Raw genomic sequence first — 22,339 nt, 5'->3', positions numbered from 1 at the left:
CACGACGTTTCGATCGCAACACAACAAGCGGTCGTCCTCGGGCGTAAAAAATAATAATTCAGCAGTGTGAACAGCTGAACCAGCGAGAGAGCTTTCGTGACTCAGGAAGGCTACTTGTGTTGTGGCCGAAACGTCGCAAGAATTTTATTGTATTGTGTTTTATTTTTGTTATTGTATTTCCATTCTACGTGGTGACTTTGCCGAAAGAACCAATCAGATGAGCTCTCTCGAGCTCTCTCGCTGGTTCAGCTGTTTCACTGATGGAGGATTTTTTTCCACCTGAGGGCGACCGCTTGTTGTGTTGCGATCGAAACTTCGTGATTTATTATTTGTCAGTTTAATTAAATTTTTTTGCCTACGTGACTTCACCGAAAGAACCAATGAGTATGAGACGCATTGATTTTTCTTTAATTGTATTGATTTAACGATCGTTATGTCAAAATAATTACGCTGACAATATGCCTTCTTCCCATAGCTGTCTCTCCGCATAAAAAGTAGAATCATTGTTTTTTAACATATCCAATCAGCCACACGGCCTTCTGGGAGTGAATATTTTCAGCAGCAACAAACAATCTGGACCGGTTTCGACATTCAATGTATAAGCAGTCAGGCTTGTTTGAAGCAATACTCGTGACCTGCCAGACATGAATAGGCAATGATCTACTCTGTTAGCTATGAATGTTTCAAGCAGATTTTAGATTTTAGTGGAGAGACAAATATGGGAAGGCATAATACCTGCTTAGTTAATTGGTTGTCTTGTCCACAACGACGTTCATGTTTCTTTTGCATTATTTATTTCAGAACTATGCTTAGAGAGTTTGAACTCGCTGGCAGCTTACAAGCTAATTTGTATGCAGAATGGGGATATTAAGCCAACAGGTAAATAATCCTTCTGCTGAAACAGCATATCATGACGTGTTTGTTCGCTTTATTTGTGACGAAAAAACATAATGTAATTTCGCATTTTCATGTTGTGTATAGCGTCCAGTCGTCAATGCAAATCGGCATTTCAGAACGTGCTGTAGAATTTGTCACGTGCGCAGGTTCCTAACGGAGGCACGGTGGGGGGGGGACCCCCAGACAAGAATGGAGGCAGTGAGAACCTTCGCCAACTATTGCCCGAGCCTTGGAGCTGCTTATTTTGGGATGTGTCGCCAACTCCATTAATTGATGAGTGTCTGTGCATGGAAAAACCCCCACCTGTGCAAGGGGTGGTAACTCAATATCCGTGCGTACGGATATAATGAATTTGCTCTCCCGCCATACCCCTGGCAAGCCGAGAATATGGCGATCTTGGCAACCTTGGGAAGGGAGTTTTACCAATTTGTGTTTGATCCAACAACCCTGCATTACAGGCACGATGTATAGCCGCCACCAGCACCCTGGCATTTAATTACAGTTTATTTTAACATATCATGGGACCTCCTTTGCCTTTGCTTTCATGTGTTTTGCTATTTTAACAAAAAATGGTTTGATATTGTCCAGATGTTGGTAGATTGATGGCTTACTACTACGTGGCATTTGATACCATCAAGCTGTTTGGCACAATACAGGGCTCGGAAGCCGTGCAAGACCTGGTAAGTGAGGTCACAGGGTTGGTTTCTCATTGTTCCACATCACCATCAACTTACGTTAACAAGGCTTGCTGCGGCAATGTCCCCTTACTTAGCAGACGGTCGAGACCCCTGAAAGGGTTCGTGACAACGCATTACAGGTGGTGACTGTAATGATGTTAACAGACAAGGATATGTGTGTTTATGTGACACATAGCAAACAACCACAACGACTCACAGCAGCGGATTTGACAAGCGGCTGTAAATTATCATTTTGGATGTTTGACAATAGGCCGTGAATTATTTTGTAAGAAACAAATTAATAAGCGGACTTACAATTGTGCAGATAATTGAGCAGTTTTTAGCCATGTTTGGCGATCATCATCGTTTGTATCTATACAGTGCACCTTATTGATGTAAGGATACCGTCTCATTTTAGTTTTACTTACAAAGACAGACTTTTAGTTTATTACTGCATACATCGTTGCTGACAATTCTATCAATCGGTGTGCATCTGGCACAAGGTTCAACTAACACCTACGTTTTAAGACATAATCAATGCATTGTACAGCGGCATTCAGAACCAAGTCAAAGTGATTTCCTGCCCAAATGAGCACTGAGGTTATCCATCTATCGTTGACAGCCCTGAGACTATCGTGGAGAATCCACAATCCTATGACAGGGGTCTCTCTGCAGCGCAACCACCGTTGACTTACTAACAGAGTGCTGCTCATGTTATCAAACTCGGAGGGAAGGTGGGTTGAGTCAACTCACCAGCAGTATTTGAACTTGGAGCCTGCCGTCTGTGAGCCACTCACTTACACTAGTTGAGCCACCAGGTTATAACTCCCGCGTGTATTTTACAAGAGAGTATTTTTGCGATTAGCAATTAGCTGAATTGATACATTTTGCTCCTGATCTCTTTGAACACATTTTCGGTTTAGGACACCTTGTATTGTAAACGTTTTGGAGGTTTGTAATTGCCGTTAAATACCGATTTGTTCCCGTAATGGATGTGGGTTTAGTGTCAGGGCAGATTTGGGAGCTCACCGTGTGTCTATTGTGCAGCAGCTGCGGGATTCTGACGGAGGGTGGAATTCTTTTTAATTCTGTGTAGTAGTAGCATCAATGATTTTGGCCATGATGATGACATCTTGATCTTTGACCTTCTTTACAGGTGACTCTTATCTCAAGCTGTCGAGAGTATAAAGACATCACGCTCCGCGTTAATGAGAAGAAAACCCTGAACACATTGAACTTGGCCAAAAAGCACACGATACGGTAACAATCAGTGACACGTCACCAAATAACCATTAGCATCGTCGTAAAGAATGGAAGAAAAAAATAATAAGCGTACAATATGCCTCCTTCACATATCTGTCCATCCACATAAAATAATCTATATATTTTACACATCCTATCAACCACGTGGAATTATGGGAGTGCATCATTTCAGCAGACTTGGTATCACACAACCAAACTCTGGACTGGTTTTGACATTCCGTGTCTCATCAGCAGTCACTTTTGTTTAAACCAATGTAGGTGAATTGCCATATGTAAATATACAATTATGCATACTGTGTATTGGTAAAGTTACATTACAATTAATTGCAATTTTACATGGTATATTTGGCCAGTTTGAAGAATGTTAGGTATTTTTTTTAAGATCCTGTGTTAATGTCATTACATTTTTTGGAATAAAAATCCAGAACCTACACTGGAATAATCTTGAAAGTTTCATATCAAATTTTTTATCGGTCTAAAATTTTTATTCTAATTATTTAACTTAAAAGGTTTCTCGGATAGTGAAACATCAAGTGTGAAAACATTTACATATTTGAGACAATAGTAGTTGTGAATGTATTACGTATTTAAAAATATTGTATGGATAAACGAATGGGGTTTAAGTCTGTATTAGCACATTTTAAGTGTATATTGTATATTCAGTGTGTATTAGTTATTTGGACAAACCATTATGAGTGAATCTGAATGCTTCTGTCATTTCAGATTTCCAATATCCGGTAAAATAAAAACCAGTGAAATGAAAATAAACTGGTAAGTACAGCTATGATTTCAATGCTCCTGTTAAGATGACACATACGTACATTTGGAGTTGGTTATGAACTTTCTTTATAGTTAGCAACGCAACTTCGTGTTTAGGGTTTTAATATTCTACACATTTGCAGATTATTATCCATTTGATATCACCATACAGATGACACTCATTTTAACACTCGAAACTGCATCTATATTGCAAAAACAGTTTGTTCAAGTGGATAATTAAGCTTTTGCTACACAATTGAAATGATTTTGATTTAAAGCTTTCGTGACTGCAGTAATTCATATTTTTAGCTCTTTCGGTAAAGTCACGTTGAAGGGAAACAATAAAATATAAAATATATATAAACAATACAAATTCTCACGACGTTTCGACCATAACACAAACGGTCGTCATCAGGTGTGTAGGTTTGTATTGACACTCATTTACAAACCGACACACCTAATGACGACCGTTTGTGTTATGGTCGAAACGTCGTGAGAATGTTTATTGTTTTATATGTATTTTATTGTTTTATTGTTCCCCTTCAACGTGACTTTACCGAAAGAGCTAAGAATATAAAACATTGTTTTATATATATTATTTTATTGTTTCCCTTCAACGTGACTTTACCGAAAGAGCTAAGAATATAAAACAATGCTTTATATATTATTATTATTATTATTTAATTGTTCCCCTTCAACGTGACTTTACCGAAAGAGCTAAGATTATAAAACATTGTTTTATATATATATTATTATTTTATTGTTCCCCTTCAACGTGACTTTACCGAAAGAGCTAAGAATATAAAACATTGTTTTATATATATTATTATTATTATTTTATTGTTCCCCTTCAACGTGACTTTACCGAAAGAGCTAAGAATATAAAACATTGTTTTATATATATTATTATTATTTTATTGTTTCCCTTCAACATGACTTTACCAAAAGAGCTAAGAATATAATTGAAATGACGCGTTGTTTGTAGTCTCATTCAAGCTCAGCTGGGATGTGTACTGGTGCAAGATTTTGCATTGATGCAGGACACTGCCAAAATCTTCAGGACTGGAATCCGTCTTACAAAATGTAAGTTTAAACTGCACTATTTAAACGAATGTACATTGTTTCTGAAGTTAACGTTTAAATGCATGACAGTATTTACATCCGTTATATCTCCGTTTTGTGGTTGTAGGTCTTGCCGAATTTTTGCAGCAAAAGGATAAGCAGAATAATTTCCAGGCCGTGCTGAATGCTGTCCACCTCGCTAAATGTTTTCATGCAAAGCTTTGGGAAAATTCACCTTCCGTTTTGAAACAACTTGAAAAAATCGGTAATTATAATCTCTTTCAGGTATAAGAGCAACACATACAAATTATTTACAACCACGCATTCTTTTCAGAAGACCCTTCAATTAAACATTACTTAACCTCAGTGTTTCTGCTGTAGGCTTCTCAATGTCCAGCGCACTGGTCAACGCTGGATTGACATCTTTTGAGAAAATTGCAAACACTCATGGACGGGAAATTGAGTTGGTGAGATAATGGGTGTAGTGTTAATCTCCACAACATGTACCTATGTTTGTGCCGGTGTTTAGCACACTTCCCAGTACAATTATACGGTAGCTACACCGTAAATGACATTGGCCCAGTGGCAGCGCTTGTTCCAGAAGCTCGCAGTTCGAATCTGGCAGACCGCTCTGGTTAATTATACTGCGGATTTATTCACCGTAAAATGCTCGACGCCATCTTCTTCAAAATGGACGTCACAGACCCCCATGATGTCATGCCAAGAAGACCGTTGTGTACCGGCGTGATTGTCCAAATTAGCAAAATGTAAAAAGTAACTTGCAAATTGCTCAATTGGGAAACACATTACAATCGTCACCCTTCCTTAATAATAGGAACACCCGCCAATGATGAGCGTATTTCTTGTTTGTAAACAACATTGCAACAAAACCGAATGACGTTTTGCTGGCGGTGCATTCCTCCGTTGTGCAGATAGTGAACAGACACCCTCCGTTTGGGAACCAGATCAAAGAAGCCGTGCAGCATCTGCCCAAGTACCAAGTCAGAGTGGAGCAGGTGCATGAGACGGAACCCCGACTCCAATCAAAGATTTCACATTGCTAAAAACAACTAATGCACATACTCTTTGGTTCTATTCGGTAAAGTCACGTAGGTAAAAAATAAAACAACAAAAATCACGACGTTTCGGCAACAATACAAGCGGCCTTTTTTTTCTTCACCTGATGAAGGCCGCTTGTGTTGTGGTTGAAACGTTGTGATTTTTGCTGTTTTATTTTTTTACCTACGTGACTTCACCGAATAGAACCAAAAAGTATGGATCCTTGCAGTCACGAAAGCTTCAAATCTAGAAACTAATGCACAGTCACATGGCTCGGGTGAAAATCAATTTCCCTTTAAGTGCGTTGCTACTTTCAACGTATTCAAAGCAGCAGGCTTTCAAAGGCAAACGTCAATTAGGACTTTGCCAAATACCTGTGAAACCATCCATCTATGTGGCTCAATTCCCCCGCATATAGCCCGCATACGCATATAACCCGCAGACGCATGTACCCCGGTTAAACAAAGTGCGCCCACTTGAAACATTGTCGTTTCATTGTGCAAGCAATTCGAATCATTTCAAACATGTTAACGCGTGCAATTTTAGTGCGAGTGGTTTATTCAGCAGTGCTTTAGTCAAAGGTACTGGAAGTGTTGCGCAGTGAAAAAATTAAACGAGTTATGACATGTCACACGTGTAAAATATTTTAGGGATAGCCCGCATCTGCATATACCCCACGGGGTCTTGTTTTGTTTTGTAAAAAGTGGTATAACCCGCGGGTTATATGCAGGAAAATACGGAACTCGAAACAGCATGAGTCTGAAGACAAACATTAATTAGTGTTTTGATAATACTGCACCTGTGAAACTATCCATGTGGCTCAGCAGTGGAGTGAGCGACCCGCCATCGGAATGTTTGCGAGTTCAAGTCGTAGCTGGGAGTTGACTCACTCCATCATCCCTCCGTGGTAGATAAAATAGGCACCGATTTGTGGGGAAGTCAACAGCGATTGTTTGATGGGTTATATAGAGACGCATTGTTTCCACCACTGTCTCAGGGGTTGAAAATGAGAGACGGTCACCACCTCAATGCTCATTTGAGAAAGAAAGAGTACTTGTAATGCCACCCAGTATCTTGGTATAGACGTGGTGACAACAGTGGGGCAAGTGGCCGTTGCTGTCATTTGTTAAATGTTTTTTCACTAGGTTTTAAATGAAGGAATCGACTATTTAACGTTTATCTTCACCTTAGTAATATTCAATTTAAATTAATGGCTTGGTAAGCTTTGCATATCATCAATTCAGAATGACACTGGTTGCTTTTTTTCCAGGGTAACCGGTACTACAAAGGTGTGGCTGAGGTGATAATTACAGTGATACTAAAGAACTGTGCGGACCTACAGTCTCACCGCACAGCTCCAAACAACCACTGCTGCACGCTACTACTGGGCAACGCCGACAACAACCTCGTCCATCGGCAAATCATCACGTGCGCTTAAATTACACATCGCAGCAATTGTGACAAGGCCACGTGTTTTTTTTCTATGTTGAATCGAACAAAATAATCGTTTTGCCTGATAATTAGAGACCCAGACATCGCACCTCCTTGCTTTGACATACCTCAAAGACACCGGTGAACCATCGACCACATCACAACATCAAACAGGCCAACGCGCACGTCTCCTGCAGTGCGATCAGTGGCCATGCAACCCAAACTATGGACCAGACAGTAAACCACTGTGGTCTCTGCTCTCCTTCAACCGAGCAGTATAAAAACGACACAAACTCGCTCCTGAAGCTCTCGTGGTTTATCAGATCTCGACATTGGCATTCAGCCCCTGAACATACAGCAATATAAAGGAATAGAGCATGATAATTAGCATCATATAGAAGTAAATGTAACAAAATAAATAGGCAGACATTACGCCTCCTTCCTATATGTAAACAACATTGTTCCTAAAAACAAATGTAACAACATTTTAAATGCACTTGTTACTGGAATTTTTTTTTATAATAATCACCTGTTTTTGATAGGGCCTTTTACTCTGGGGTGTCTATGAGCGCTTGACGCGCAATAAGCGACTTACACCACGTCTCAGAAACATTTAAATGGGCACCCCCAGTGACAACTGTCCCTGTGGACACAAGGAGATTTAGCACCTGGCCTGCAATTGGGCATAAGGTTGCCAGTAGGGGGCGATGGTTGCTGTGTGTAATTCCAATTTAGTATTTTTTTACGTATTTCTGTATTCGTATTTGTCAACGAGTCGAACTGGTCTACTCGTTTTGAATGTCAAAAATCTTTAACGTCAGTGCAACATAGCGCACATATTTAATTATTAAGACACCTGCAGTAATAGTAAGTTGCGGAAACTACATATACAACCGATATGACCTTCACAGAGATTACATGCTGCTGAAAACAGGGAGTTTCATGAAGAAGATTGAAGTTGTTCGGCCGGAAAAGAGTGACGAGCTCAACGTTTACCTCCTCAGCTCTACATATGGTAAGTCTCAGGGTTGCCACCTTGTCCACAGACTACATCAGGACATATTTCTCAGTCAGCCTTGGTCAGGAGTCAGCTTCGGAGCCGCGTTCAGCTTCATACAGACTGCTTCATGACGTAATGTATGTACGTACAGTATTCACAAGTATGGCAGCTGTTGAAATATCAAGTTTTGTACCGAATTCGAAAAAAAGGCTCTTATTGTTATTTTGGTTGCCAACCCCTGGGCAAGGTCTAACGAAACTGTGCAGTGTCCTGGAATAAATTTCAACTCAATACTGGTACCAGGTCTAGGTAAAAAATAAATTACTGGTACCCGAGCACAGATGTCAATTCCCGAACAAGTGCCAATCTTGCACACGTTACACACAAACTTTATTTCATCCATGTAGCCTCTCGTCCAATTTTACTTGTTATTTATCAAAGGTTGCAATACAATGTGGATTCGTATGACATCTAAATGCGACAGCATCTCAAGACACCGTACACAAACAGAAGGCATATTATATTCTTGGTTTCTTTCGGTAAAGTCACGTAGAAGGGAAACAATAAAATAATAAAAATATAAAACTATAAAATTATCACGACGTTTCGACTGCAACACAAGCAATCATCATCAGGTGTGAAAACCACAGCAAGATGATGATTGCTTGTGTTGCAGTCGAAACGTCGTGAGAATTTTATTGTTTTATATTTTTATTAATTTATTGTTTCCCTTCTACGTGACTTTACCGAATAGAACCAAGAATATGAATCCCTGCAGTCACGAAAGCTTTAAATCAGAAGGCATATTTTCAAAAAATTATTTTTAGAGAGGCAGTCGGCCATAGGCAGAGGAAAAAGGAAGCTCTTGATGCTGCATTTATACAAGGAGAAAGGCGTCGACAGAACTTATGACTGGGAGGAGGGAGGTCCAGATTATGGGGGCAGCAAACGAGAGTTAGCAACTTCCCAGTGAACCGAGGTTTACAGGGGGAATTTGACAGAAAACCTTGGTTGCTGGAGTGAAGAATATGTGGAGGGGAGTAGAGTGAGATGAGAGGAGAGATTTAGGCATGGGCGAGTCAATGGAGTATCTTTAGGACGGTGAGTGCTATTTTTAAATTGATCTGGGATTACATTGAGAGCCAGTGGAGGGATCTCAGTATTATGGTGATGTTTTGTTTACGGATGTGGACGAGAAGCCTGTCAGGGGCATCTTGCATCATCTGGAGTTTGAGGATGTGAGGAGATGTGAAAGTGTGGATGGCAGCTGGGGTAAGGAAATGGTGGACGTGGAAAATGTGCAGGTGGAGGTATGAGGTTCTCCAGAGTTGACAGTAGAGAGATAACTCGTGCTCAGGATCAATTACAACTGAAAGGTTTCTCACACTCTCTGTGTATGTGGCAGAACAAAAAATGTGGTGAAGATGATTAAAGCTATCGTGGTAAAAATGTGGTTCTAATGCATTTCCCAGTTGGTATGGACATCCATGAGAACTTCACACCATTCTACTCTAGCCCTCGCACCTCTGGGCTCTACGGGAATGGGAGACATCAGCAGGCCCAATCCCTGCATGCTACTACCTGTGAGAAGCGGCACAAGCAGCCGGCAATGGTTTGTGTCGCCTCATTTCTACATGCATTTTATATCAATTGGTTTATTTAGACTCTATGCATTTGATCCCATGGAAGCAATTTAGAATGCAGCATCTTCATATCTACAACACTCATATAATCCTTAAATTGTGCAATTGTTCCCACCAACTCATGCTGTGACAAGTATGTGGCAATATACATAGGGGACGTTAGGTGTGGTGCATTATATTTTGTTGTGAAGTTGACCTGTACATATACAACTTTACTGCAAAGATCATCTCTCTTGTGCTCAAGAGTTCCAAACTGACACAGCGGTAATGGACCCCCCCCCCTCCCCTCTTCCTTGAGACCCCGAAAATTAATATTTTATTCTCAGAGAAAATACATGAACTGTATATATTTTATACGACTTTAGGGATATATATTCTTGGTTCTTTCGGTAAAGTCACGTTGAAGGGAAACAATAAAATAAAATAAATATATAAAACAATAAAATTCTCACGACGTTTCGACTGCAACACAAAGCAGTCATCACACCTGATGATGGCTGCTTGTGTTGCAGTCGAAACGTCGTAAGAATTGTATTGTTTTATATATTTTTTATTATTTTATTGTTTCCCTTCAACGTGACTTTACCGAAAGAACCAAGAATACGAATCACTGCAGTCACGAAATCTTTAAATCACGACTTTAGGGATCTAATTAAATCTTCAGGACTGTCTCCCCCACCCTCCTTGGAACGTTTTAAGACATGCTTCTGCACACTAGAGTGGCTTACACATCTCGACTCTTCGCTCGACCTACAATATGCTGAAAGTAATGTTCATAAACATTCAGCGTTTGATTGTATTTGTCACGTGATGTGTAATGTGTCATTATAAAACACGTTTACAGTGAAAAATACTTCTCCACAGAGCTCTCGTTTGTTTCTGAAGGTTACTCTGCTGGCTTGGAAGATTCCAAGAGAAGCTGTCTTCACAACTGTAAAAATAAACAAATGTGTGGACACGAGTGCTGTGAGTACCTTCATCGTGATTCAACGTATTTACAAAGTTATTACTACGAGCAATTGTGATTATTTTGGGTTGGGTATCATATCGTATTTCATCAAACGAAGACCGATACACTTCTGGCCATTCACCAGCGTTGATCCAAGCAAATCTGACATTGCTGATGAGACACTGAATTCCAAAACTGGTGCAGCGTTTTATTGTATTAAACACATTTTGCTGCAATTATGCACTCCCAGAATGGAGGTTTGACAGATGGGATGTATACAATTGCTTTAATGTTCATGTGGAGGGACAGACATGGAATGCGTGCTGTGCGCGTATTTATTTTGTTTGCAGGCTGGTAATGGAATGTGTAAAATAATGTGATTTGACACGATTCCATTCAAGACTGCATTATTTTTTGTTATCAAGCTTCTTCTGTCTCATTCGTATGGTCTGCCTCGTAGATTCTGTCTTGTGCGGTCTCATTTTGAACGTTAGCCAAAATGATACATTTGCATATAATTTTCATCAGTCATCGATCATTCTCATGCACAATTGGTTGCACGCATCATAGGCCTGCTAAATAAATAACTCGTATAGTCTTTGTTTTGCTGCTCAAATGAGCATTTGGCGATGCTCATTTCCTGATGACAGCCATAGTCCAGTGGTGCTAATTCTGCATTCCTGTGGTGGGGTGAGTGAATCACAGGAGTTTGATTCTGTTGTCTTCCCCACAATATGATACAAATTTTACTGACCCTGGAGAATGTAGGCTGAGCCAACCCCCCCACTAGGATCTGAACCCGCAAGGCGAAAGCACCTGATGAATGCAGTGTTGTCACTCAGGTCTAAGCGCCTGCGTTGTTGTTTTAACTTGTAGGCAAAGGGAATATGGCCAGGTCAACGCCGCTAACACCCAGCACCCCGAGCGCTGACGTGCGTAGCTTCCTGAGTGAACTAAAAAGCAAGACCGTAAGTGTAACAGGCTTTCCGAGTCACAAAAGGCTCAAGGTATGAGTGAAAATGTCACGGTTAAACATCGCACATTTTGACAGCCCTCATATCTGTCACCGCACCTGTGTTCATACTGTACCTCGTTTTGTTTTGTGTAAATTGGCACGCGCGTAGCAAACACGCATGCAAACATTTAGAACGGACAGAGTGTTGTACAATGAGTACCGCACCCTGTCAACGTACAAATGAATACACAATGCAGTGGTGCACACCGCTCCACTGTGTGGACTGCACTCGAGATGCTGTAAGAGTTGTGCATTGTCTCATGTTGAAGTGGCTCTGGGAGCGAGAGTGCTCTAGGGGAGTCGCACAACCAAAGCTGCCACTGCTCCCCTGTGGCCTGAATTTAAAAATTTAGCTTTAGATGACCGACGTATGAACTTATTTTGTATGTTGATTATAGTGCGCTGCTACTGCTATTGTTAATCCGGCTGTTATGACTTATGCAGCTAGCGAAGGACGCTAGGTTTAGTGATGCGTGTTGTGTGTGTGTGTGTCGCTATTGTAACCTTTTAATCACATTTGTTGGGAGAACTGTTACGTTGTTTAGGTAGCATTGTTTCAGTAAGTTTTAGAGGGCCTTGGTTTGGCCCGATTTTTTTTATTTAGTATCGATTTATACTTAAATTTGTTTTATCTGTATTGTATTATGATTGTTATTGGGATCAAACATCGAAACGGATTTTTTTTGCACTTTTTGTACGCAGCATGAACGGGGCGGTGCTTTTTCTGTAGGATTTTATTGATTATGTACGTGGTGATGTTTAGATATGTGTACAATTAATTTTAGGTGTAGCTTGTAATTTTATTGTTTGTTGCGGCGGTTGCACCCAAACCAATAGCCGATTGGCTCACAGGGTCAATCCTAATAAATGAAACTGAAACTGAAGTGTGCCCATTGCGGTTTTCTCTCTAGGGATGGTGACGGATTACCACAGCCCTTGTCTGAATGCGTTTCTTTGTAGCCTTTGCTACATTTTAAAAATATAAGCACCCATGTATCAATAAGCACCCATGCTTTGTGAAATATTCTGAGATGCATTTGTATGTATGTATGTTGAGGTTCTTTCACACCGTACAGCGAGGGAAAAAAAAGTATTTGATCCCCTGCTGATTTTGGACGTTTGCCCACTGACAAAGAAATGATCAGTCTATAATTTTAATGGTAGGTTTATTTGAACAGTGAGAGATAGAATAACAACAACAAAATCCAGAAAAACGCATGTCAAAAATTTTATAATTTGATTTGCATTTTAATGAGGGAAATAAGTATTTGACCCCTCTGCAAAACACGACTTAGTACTTGGTGGCAAAACCCTTGTTGGCAATCACAGAGGTCAGACGTTTCTTGTAGTTGGCCACCAGGTTTGCCACATCTCAGGAGGGATTTTGTCCCACTCCTCTTGGCAGATCTTCTCCAAGTCATTAAGGTTTCGAGGCTGACGTTTGTCAACTCGAATCTTCAGCTCCCTCCACAGATTTTCTATGGGATTAAGGTCTGGAGACTGGCTAGGCCACTCCAGGACCTTAATGTGCTTCTTTTTGAGCCACTCCTTTGTTGCCTTGGCCGTGTGTTTTGGGTCATTGTCATGCTGGAATACCCATCAACGACCCATTTTCAATACCCTGGCTGAGGGAAGGAGGTTCTCACCCAAGATTTGACGGTACATGGCCCCGTCCATCGTCCCTTTGATGCGGTGAAGTTGTCCGGTCCCCTTATCAGAAAAACACCCCCAAAGAATAATGTTTCCACCTCCATGTTTGACGGTGGGGATGGTGTTCTTGGGGTCATAGGCAGCATTCCACCTCCAAACACGGCGAGTTGAGTTGATGCCAAAGAGCTCCATTTTGGTCTCATCTGACCACAACACTTTCACCCAGTTGTCCTCTGAATCATTCAGATGTTCATTGGCAAACTTCAGACGGGCATGTATATGTGCTTTCTTGAGCAGGGGGACCTTGCGGGCGCTGCAGGATTTCAGTCCTTCACGGCGTAGTGTGTTACCAAGTGTTTTTTTGGTGACTATGGTCCCAGCTGCCTTGAGATCATTGACAAGATCCTCCCGTGTAGTTCTGGGCTGACCCCTCCCGTTCTCATGATCATTGCAACTCCACGAGGTGAGATCTTGCATGGAGCCCCAGGCCGAGGGAGATTGACAGTTCTTTTGTGTTTCTTCCATTTGCGAATAATCGCACCAACTGTTGTCACCTTCTCACCAAGCTGCTTGGCAATGGTCTTGTAGCCCACTCCAGCCTTGTGTAGGTCTACAATCTTGTCCCTGACATCCTTGGAGAGCTCTTTGGTCTTGGCCATGGTGGAGAGTTTGGAATCTGATTGATTGATTGCTTCTGTGGACAGGTGTCTTTTATACAGGTAACAAGCTGAGATTAGGAGCACTCCCTTTAAGAGTGTGCTCCTAATCTCAGCTCGTTACCTGTATTAAAGACACCTGGGAGCCAGAAATCTTTCTGACTGAGAGGGGGTCAAATACTTATTTCCCTCATTAAAATGCAAATCAATTTATAACATTTTTGACATGCATTTTCTGGATTTTCTTGTTATTCTTTCTCTCACTGTTCAAGCAAACCTACCATTAAAATTATCGACTGATCATTTCTTTGTTAGTGGGCAAACGTACAAAATCAGCAGGGGATCAAATACTTTTTCCCCTCACTGTACGTAGCCAACTGTGCCATATCGGAGGTGCGGGGGAAGGACAACAAACTAAACACGAAAATCAGTTAAAAAAATAATTAGTTTTCAATTTAGATTTAAAAGTGCATCAGGATTAAACGTGGCATTATTGACTTGATTTCATTAGTAACAGGCCATTGTTATAATAATTGTCATGTTATACAAAACAAAACGTTTCAGATTGTATTTGCGTTCAGCACGATAATTGTCAACCCTTGATATACCTTAAGCATGTTGTGAGCATCCTGTCGTGTCTTGTGTTGAGTACATTCATCATAGGTTTGCTCTGTAAAGGGGGGAATCGCAGTGAATTTATCCAAGTTTGCTCACGTCCCTAAGCCTCAGTGTGGACTGCATGATGATAGGTACGTTTGACGGTAAATTAAGTGTGCTGAAAATTAAAAATGCAACAGTGATGAATACTTTTGATTTAAAGCTTTCGTGACTGCAGGGATTCATATTTTTGGTTATTTAGGTAAAGTCATTTGATTGTTTAATATTTTTATTATTTTATTGCTCTCCTATTGTTTCACGACGTTTCGACTGCAACACAAGCAATCATCATCAGGTGTGAAAACCACAGCAATCATCATCAGGTGTGAAAACCACAGATTTGTGGTTTTCACACCTGATGATGATTGCTTGTGTTGCAGTCAAAACGTCGTGAGAATGTTATTGTTTTATATTTTTATTTTTTAATTGTTCCCCTTCTACGTGGTGACTTTACCGAAAGAACCAAGAATATGGTGATTAATACATTAATTATGCTGAGTCATACCGTGTTAAGGTGTGTTGTACTTGTATAGCCATGGCAAAGCTTGATATTTTAAACGTGTTTGTCTTATTGCAGATGCAGTGGCCCTTCTGAGCTCCTGTCCCCACAAGGCCAGTTGGGTAATTTGGTTATGTCTGTAGATAATAGCTATATGCTCAACTTAAAATGCTACACTTGTCATTTTGATAACTCTGTGTCGTCTGAGCTCTTAACCTCCTAATGCAATGACTACAATTAACTGCAACGTTTGATTTTAAAATAAGCGATGCAGGAGAGACTATGTGTCTCTTTGCCCATCTCTCTCTGGGCCCTTTGGTCGAGTGTCTGTCCCACGAGACATGCTTCATCATGCCCTTCATGTCTTATCTATCTCTCTGTCCCTTCCACTTCCAAAGTGTAAAATCTTGGAGTATCAAAGGCCACCCTGATTTTCTTGTAATCATGCATCTTTTTTCACCTTGCGATACAGAACAATAATAAGGCACTGTTGTATTTATATGTTTATAACCCTACATTTTAATTGTGCAAACCTGGAAGCAAATTAAAGGAGATAAGAAAAGATGGAGGCTTAAAATACCGTCGTCAAAAAAGTCAGAATAATTGTCTTGCTCAAATGAGCATTGTTGCACACTGCTGTTTATAGCCCTGATCCAGCGGTGGGATTTCACCTTTCCGACGGCAGGGGCAGACCCTATGCATAGGACAACCACAGATTAATTGTTCTCACACACACTGGTACTTACAGACCACGCAGGGTTGATGGGCAGAGTCAATCCCAAATGAGGATTTAAATTTGTAATCTTCCAATTTGCAAGCATTCGATCTCGTGCTGAGCCACAACGTCGGATAGCTTTAAAATGCGGCCATAGACTCTAAAAAGAGCTCAACATAATTCTCTTGGGAATGTATTATAATAGATGATAAAATCAATTAAAATGTAATTCCTTGATTTCTTTTCCAGATTAAAAAATGTCAAAAGTACAAGGCCAAGCATATAAAGCTGTTTTCGACATACAGGGTATCCCAAAAGTTAGAGTAATTTCATTTAATGTAACACTGGCATTAAAAAAATGTGTTTATTCTTTAAGGTAATATTTTATCTATTATTATTAATACCTATTTTCTTCTGCCCCTGGGGTCACCTCGACAAAGAACCCGAATTGAATTGAGACAAAATAATTGATGAATGTTCATAGATTACACCTGCAGTCAAAAGAGTCCTTAATTAATTTCAAAAGAGAATTCAAGCATCCATTAATGTCAATGGGAGTCAGTTTGAACGTTTGTTAAAATAAATCAAATAACCCGATGTGGTTTGTAAAAAATAAGTATAATAACTCTTTGTGCCCTTACTTTTGGGCTGCTACTGTATATTTATGCACTCTGGATAGGGACAAACATTTAACATGCAACAATATACATCAAGAAGCTTTGTAATACCGCTCTCTATGAAACGTGGTGTGTGCAGCTGTGTTTGCTGGTGACAAGAGTGTGGATCATCGCACGTCGGGGTCAACAGAGTTACCAAGTGGAGTGGCCAAACTCCGATCTCCCGTGAGCGTCACTGATGTTCCAGCTCCAGCATTTCGAAATCAAGACGACAGTGGGTCTGTCTCCCAGATCACCTTTCACACAACACACATTCAACATGCAAACGTTATTCAGCGAAATCATCCAAAATGCACCACCAGGTCTTACCAGTCCAAAGCTAATCAGGTTTAAGTCTGATTAAGCATTCAATGGGTGGTCATCGGGACATGCCAGATGTTGATAGCTTGGACTATGATCTGGGTTGTCTCCGAGTTTTCCAGTTTTCTACAACATGCTAACTTTCTCATGAATGGAAATGGCCAAACATCCCAAACCAAGATCTTCTGGAAGCACAGTCTTAGTAGTCAGTGAGGTTTTCCTGGAAAATTAAATAGCTTGATCTTTAAGAGAGTAATGGAAGTTATGGGTCGAAATAAGCAACAGCCAATCAGAATATTCTGGTTGATACTGGTTTACTAGTATCAAGTCGATACCAGATGACAGGTATGGACTAGAATACCTATTTAAACAGTTCACATAATTAGCCTGACTTCATCCTGATTACAGTGTGGCATTCAGGCAAGATGGGAGTGCCCATTGGGTGTGGCCGGCCTGGTGGAATCGCAAATGAAATGTTGAATTTTAGCCTCCTTGACGATCACAGCGATGCCTATGGAGTACATTTCAATGGCATTACTGGCCAGCTGGTTTCATGGTCTACGGCAGGGGTGGGGAACCTTTTTATCTGCCAAGGGCCATTTGGATATTTATATAACATCATTCGTGTTATATAAACAAATTAATTGGTGATAGTTAATAGTACAAAGGTAGATTGCCAATACTGCTAAATAGGCCACATTCTGGTTGTGCAGAGTCGACAAGAGGCATGGCAACCATAGGAAGAGACCTTATGACAGATGCTCAGGACTGGATGGGCAGTGGAGTCACCAGGAGCAGCGTGATCCAGCTGTTCCCCCGTGTGTCACACAAGCCAACCAACCCTTGCCAGCACATCCTGAGCAGGTAAAATTGCATCACAGACTTAACGTGAAAATGTAAATACTACATTTAATATGCACGTTTGGTAAGAATATGATAAACCACGATCGCACGCGCGGTTTAAGGTTTAGTTCCAAAGAAAGCAATGCAATTATGATTATTCATAGAATTTAACAACAGTTACCTCGTTATCACTGTTCTGTATCTGCTGTGACTACTCTTCGCTTGAACCTCACCCATTGAACTCTACACATATAATAATAATAATAGGGTTTTCCCCCTTTTTTCTGGCAACAAAACTGAAACCTTTTTACAAGGATTCATGTCTACTGCATTAATCACAATACTTGCAGTCAAAATGCAAACAAAACACATACTATGATAATATGATGCATTGTCCTTGAAACTGATTGTCCACACCAGGGGACGGCTTTCTTTTGAGCCTCGACCCAATTGGTGCTCGACCAGATGACATCAAAAGGCTCAAAAGAAAGCCGTCCCTTGGTGTGGACCAATCAGTTTCAAGGACAATGCATATATTATCATAGTATGTGTTTTGTTTGCATTTTGACTGCAGGTATTGTGGTTAATGCAGACATGAATCCTCGTAAAAAGGTTTCAGTTTTGTTGCCAGAAAAAAGAGGAAAAACCCTATTATTATATTTTGGTACTGGCAAAGGAGGTCTAAGGATGTAGATGCTCTACACACATGTTGAGCGCTCGGTTTACCGGACTGTTTCATCTCATCCACGCTCTGCATGCGCTAACCACAACAACTCCCTCTTTGCTTCTTTCTTCTTCCCTCGCTTGTAGAAGTCTCGTGGTATCAACGGCTGTCGCCACGATGACATCTTGTGTTTTGACACGATTGTGATTGGAGGGCGATGTTTAAGTGCTTACTCTTTTTTGACATCTCAGGTGGCATGCGGTGTGAAATCCTACGGTGATTCCAAAAGTCGCATGTTTTTTTCTCCAAGTTCCACTAGGTGAGACAAACCAGTGCTTTAAACAACGGGCCCAAACACCGGTGCAGTATTATCGTATTTAACGTTCTTATACAGTGCCTGCCCCAGCGGTAGTGGGTTTTTTCCCCCGCTTGTTGTAAAGGTCCCGGGGTTAGAATCTAGCAGACTGTCCTGGATATTACTGCCAGGCAATGAACTGCTAAGTACGACACGCCGTCTGCTTCGAAGAGGATGCTAGAAGAGCCCGTGGCATTGTTTTAAGATGAGTTGGCCATTGCGTGCCGGAGTCAAATTTGCAAATGACAGTCCTGCACTATTGTACGCCGTATATTGAAAGGTTGAATTTCCCGTGGGGGTAAGAAGTGAAACGCTTAGTGACGGTGCTGTTGTTACGAGTGTGTAACAGGGAGTTCATTGAATCTTCAGACAGTGATTGTACTCGGTTGTCAAGAAATTGCCATCCGCCACAGTCGGTTCGTGACCTTGTGCAATGTGTCAATAGTGAGGAAGGGAATCAAGGCATAGTTTATACATTCCAAATGTTAGGATTTATTGTATTCTAGATCGGGTTATTGTCCTTCTGTCTGTCGTCGTGAAGCATGTTTAAAGAATCCGTCCGCGTTGGTGCCCTATAAAAAAAATATTGAGGGAATTGCACGTGAGAGAAAATGAATCAGAACAACCCACCCTCCCATATTAAACATGAGCAACCCTCACAAGTCCAGTCATGAAGCTGGGTGTAATTACCAGCGAAGCGTCACAGTACGCAATTTGTAAATGTTGTGCATTTATCAATGGTATGAGTTTCTTGGGTTAGATCGCAAAAATGTAAATGTGTCGTTAAACCCGCCACCACCCGACACAGCCAACTAGTAAGGTTTGTCACGTAAACAGAACGTGCCAATTCGTTACTAGTACAGCACGCCGGTGTGTTGCAGAGCAAATCCACAACATTAACAATCTGAGTACGACGTTTCGCCAGTGTTCGCGACCAGCATCATCAGGCGACAGCCAGATTTGTTCTGTCCTCCTGTCTCCACAAATCTGGCTATCGCCTGATGATGCTGGTTGTAATTACTGGCGAAACGTTGTACTCAGTTTGTAAATGTTGTGGGTTTACTCCACAACACACCCGGTGTGCTGTGCAGGTAACGAGTTGGCATGTTCTGTTCAGATGTCATAGTTTTCATAGTTTCATAATTTCATTATTTGGTATAGCCCTGTGAGCCATTCGGCTCTTGAATCGGGTGCAACCGCAACAAACAAAAAACATGAACAAGAATACATCTTGAAGTGATTTTGTGCATGTGCAAACAGAAAATCCAGGAAAAAACATCAAAATATTCCTGAAATAGCACTGCACACCAACGCTGTGTGCAAAAATCCCAGTGGGATGCAAGTCAAACAAAAACAAGAAAACTTAGATTAGGGCATCAGTCTAACTCCGTACTACAATAAACAAAAACATTACCAAACCCAAAAACTTTTAGAAATCACCAAAATAAAGCCATAAATGCAATGTAACAGTGATCATAGGAACTGTGACCGAATTTTTAACAATAAACTACATAAATAACATGTAACACCAAACCCTAGAGCCACAGCTATGTCGGGTGGTGGCGGGTTTAACCACACATTTATATTTGCGCGATATAACCCCCCCTCCAAAAAAACCTTACTAGTACAGCACGTTGATGTAACGGAGAGCAAATCCACAACATTTTTAATCTGAGCACGACGTTTCGCCAGTGATTACAACCAGCATCATCAGGCGGACGGCCAGATCTGTGCATTTACTCTGCAACACACCGGTGGGCTTAAGTATGAACTAATTGGCACGTCTTGTTTACGTGACAAACCTTACTAATTGGCTGTGTTGGGTGGTGGTGGGTTAACGACACATTTATGCGATCTAACCCAAACAAAAACCTTTCTACTGTATTCATAGCAATTGGCGCCCCCTATTGGAGTGATGTATTTTTTGACCGATGTTTTCCTGGGTTAATAAGTATAGTGACTATAGTCTATATGGTGAATAATATGGCCTACCGTGAGGGTTTTTTTAAAATTGACGCACTAATTGTAATGCTGGTCGTTGTTGTTCGACATTTTAGCGTACAACAAACGGAGGACGCTGAGGATGCTATGAAGAACTTTCTGAAAATATTTAGAGGGATTTTCTGAGTTGGTAAATTGATTTTGAAACGTCTGACCGAGGTGTTCTAGCAAAATTGCGTCACTTATATTCTTTACGGATGGTCTTCATCATAACAGCAATTTCCTTACCTGCAACACAACTTGTATAAGTTAATGTTTTTTTTTTATAAAGTAGTTTATCTAATAAAAACATTTCACGGTTGGTGTTGCATATCTAATCCTCTGATCGTATTACCAGTTTCAGTAAATGGTCAAGAGATGTAATGTTCCACAGTTGTGAAAATAAAGTCAAAGTTTCAAAATACTTTTGAGCGCCGAACGACGCCTCTGAAAGGTTTTTAGCCAGCGGAAGGACAAAGAAAATCCTTCTGTGATAGCGGAGGCGGCGGGGAGGGGGGACTGTAGACACAGCTCCTGTATGGGATGGAGAGTTTCTCCAGCGACCTAGGGGAAGAGGAGACGAGGCCACATGGTGGGAGACTGTGACGCAGATCTGAGAGAGGTCGCTGTTGTACAGCAGCAGCAGCGGTAGCAGCTGCGGGGATTGACGGGAGGGTAGAACGCGTTGGAACCTGTGCCAGGCTAGGTGCAGGAGGTCACGGGACAGACCCAGCAGGTGACATTAGTTGACTCACCGAGATGACTGGCAGATGCACCACTGTGCCAGGCTAGGTGCAGGAGGTCACGGGACAGGGCCAGCAAGTCACATTAGTTGACTCACCGAGATGACTGGCAGATGCACCACTGTGCCAGGCTAGGTGCAGGAGGTCACGGGACAGGCCCAGCAGGTGGCATTAGTTGACTGACCGAGATGACTGGCAGATGCACCACTGTGCCAGGCTAGGTGCAGGAGGTCACGGGATAGACCCAGCAGGTGACATTAGTTGACTCACCGAGATGACTGGCAGATGCACCACTGTGCCAGACTAGGTGCAGGAGGTCACGGGACAGACCCAGCAGGTGACATTAGTTGATTCTTTAGCACCCATGCAGAACTGCCATAAAGTGGCGGTGACGTGACCACAGCGCTTGTGCCAGGTTAGGTGCACTTAAAGTGCACACTTTGAGGCCACGTGAAGTATCGAAGGCTCTCTGCGAGCCGGTCACGGGACAGACTAACCGAGATGACTGGCTGTTTCACCACCTGTGCTCCCCATTGTGCCAACTCGCTGTATTTTATCCGCCCAGTGCAACGCTCGTTGTTGTGAGCGTCGCTTCTCCAACCACTGCTGTTGTTGGGAGGGCGACTGCCTCTACTGCCCAGTAGCGTTCTTCAGGAAACTCCTCCACAGAGCCCAAGCTTGGCACCGCTGGTCGGCAAGTCCACTCAGCTCCAAATACTCCTGTGCCGCATCAGTCCATCCCTTCTCATAGTTTCATAGTTTCATTTATTTGGTATAGCCCTGTGAGCCATTCGGCTCTTGAATCGGGTGCAACGCAAACAAACAAAAAAACATGAACAAGAAAA

General features: G+C 41.5%; 1 protein-coding gene across 1 annotated transcript in view; it reads left to right on the top strand.

The window, feature by feature from the left end:
- LOC142920183 (putative ATP-dependent DNA helicase HFM1) overlaps positions 1–21,175 on the top strand; it is a 35,079-nt gene extending 13,904 nt beyond the window's left edge. Inside the window, exons 13-31 of the mRNA XM_076062650.1 lie at positions 802–879; positions 1,486–1,577; positions 2,731–2,834; positions 3,561–3,608; positions 4,582–4,679; positions 4,786–4,923; positions 5,040–5,125; positions 5,591–5,674; positions 6,988–7,145; positions 8,060–8,163; positions 9,621–9,760; positions 10,677–10,757; positions 11,617–11,747; positions 14,725–14,810; positions 15,296–15,339; positions 16,689–16,827; positions 17,623–17,773; positions 18,668–18,735; positions 20,829–21,175. Of these exons, the coding sequence (XP_075918765.1) occupies positions 802–879; positions 1,486–1,577; positions 2,731–2,834; positions 3,561–3,608; positions 4,582–4,679; positions 4,786–4,923; positions 5,040–5,125; positions 5,591–5,674; positions 6,988–7,145; positions 8,060–8,163; positions 9,621–9,760; positions 10,677–10,757; positions 11,617–11,649 (1,244 nt within the window). The 3' untranslated portion in view covers positions 11,650–11,747; positions 14,725–14,810; positions 15,296–15,339; ... (2 more) ...; positions 18,668–18,735; positions 20,829–21,175. The remainder of the gene's footprint in view (positions 1–801; positions 880–1,485; positions 1,578–2,730; positions 2,835–3,560; positions 3,609–4,581; positions 4,680–4,785; positions 4,924–5,039; positions 5,126–5,590; positions 5,675–6,987; positions 7,146–8,059; positions 8,164–9,620; positions 9,761–10,676; positions 10,758–11,616; positions 11,748–14,724; positions 14,811–15,295; positions 15,340–16,688; positions 16,828–17,622; positions 17,774–18,667; positions 18,736–20,828) is intronic.
- The last annotated feature ends 1,164 nt before the right edge of the window (positions 21,176–22,339 follow it).

This window comes from Petromyzon marinus, unplaced genomic scaffold (assembly GCF_048934315.1).
Source record: "Petromyzon marinus isolate PM22_M1 ecotype Great Lakes invasive population unplaced genomic scaffold, UKy_Petmar_22M1.pri1.0 PM_G_Scaffold_7, whole genome shotgun sequence".
NCBI classification, from domain to species: Eukaryota; Metazoa; Chordata; class Hyperoartia; order Petromyzontiformes; family Petromyzontidae; genus Petromyzon; species Petromyzon marinus.
The sequence above is the reverse complement of the archived record's forward strand: the minus strand, read 5'-3'. Positions and strand labels throughout refer to the sequence as shown.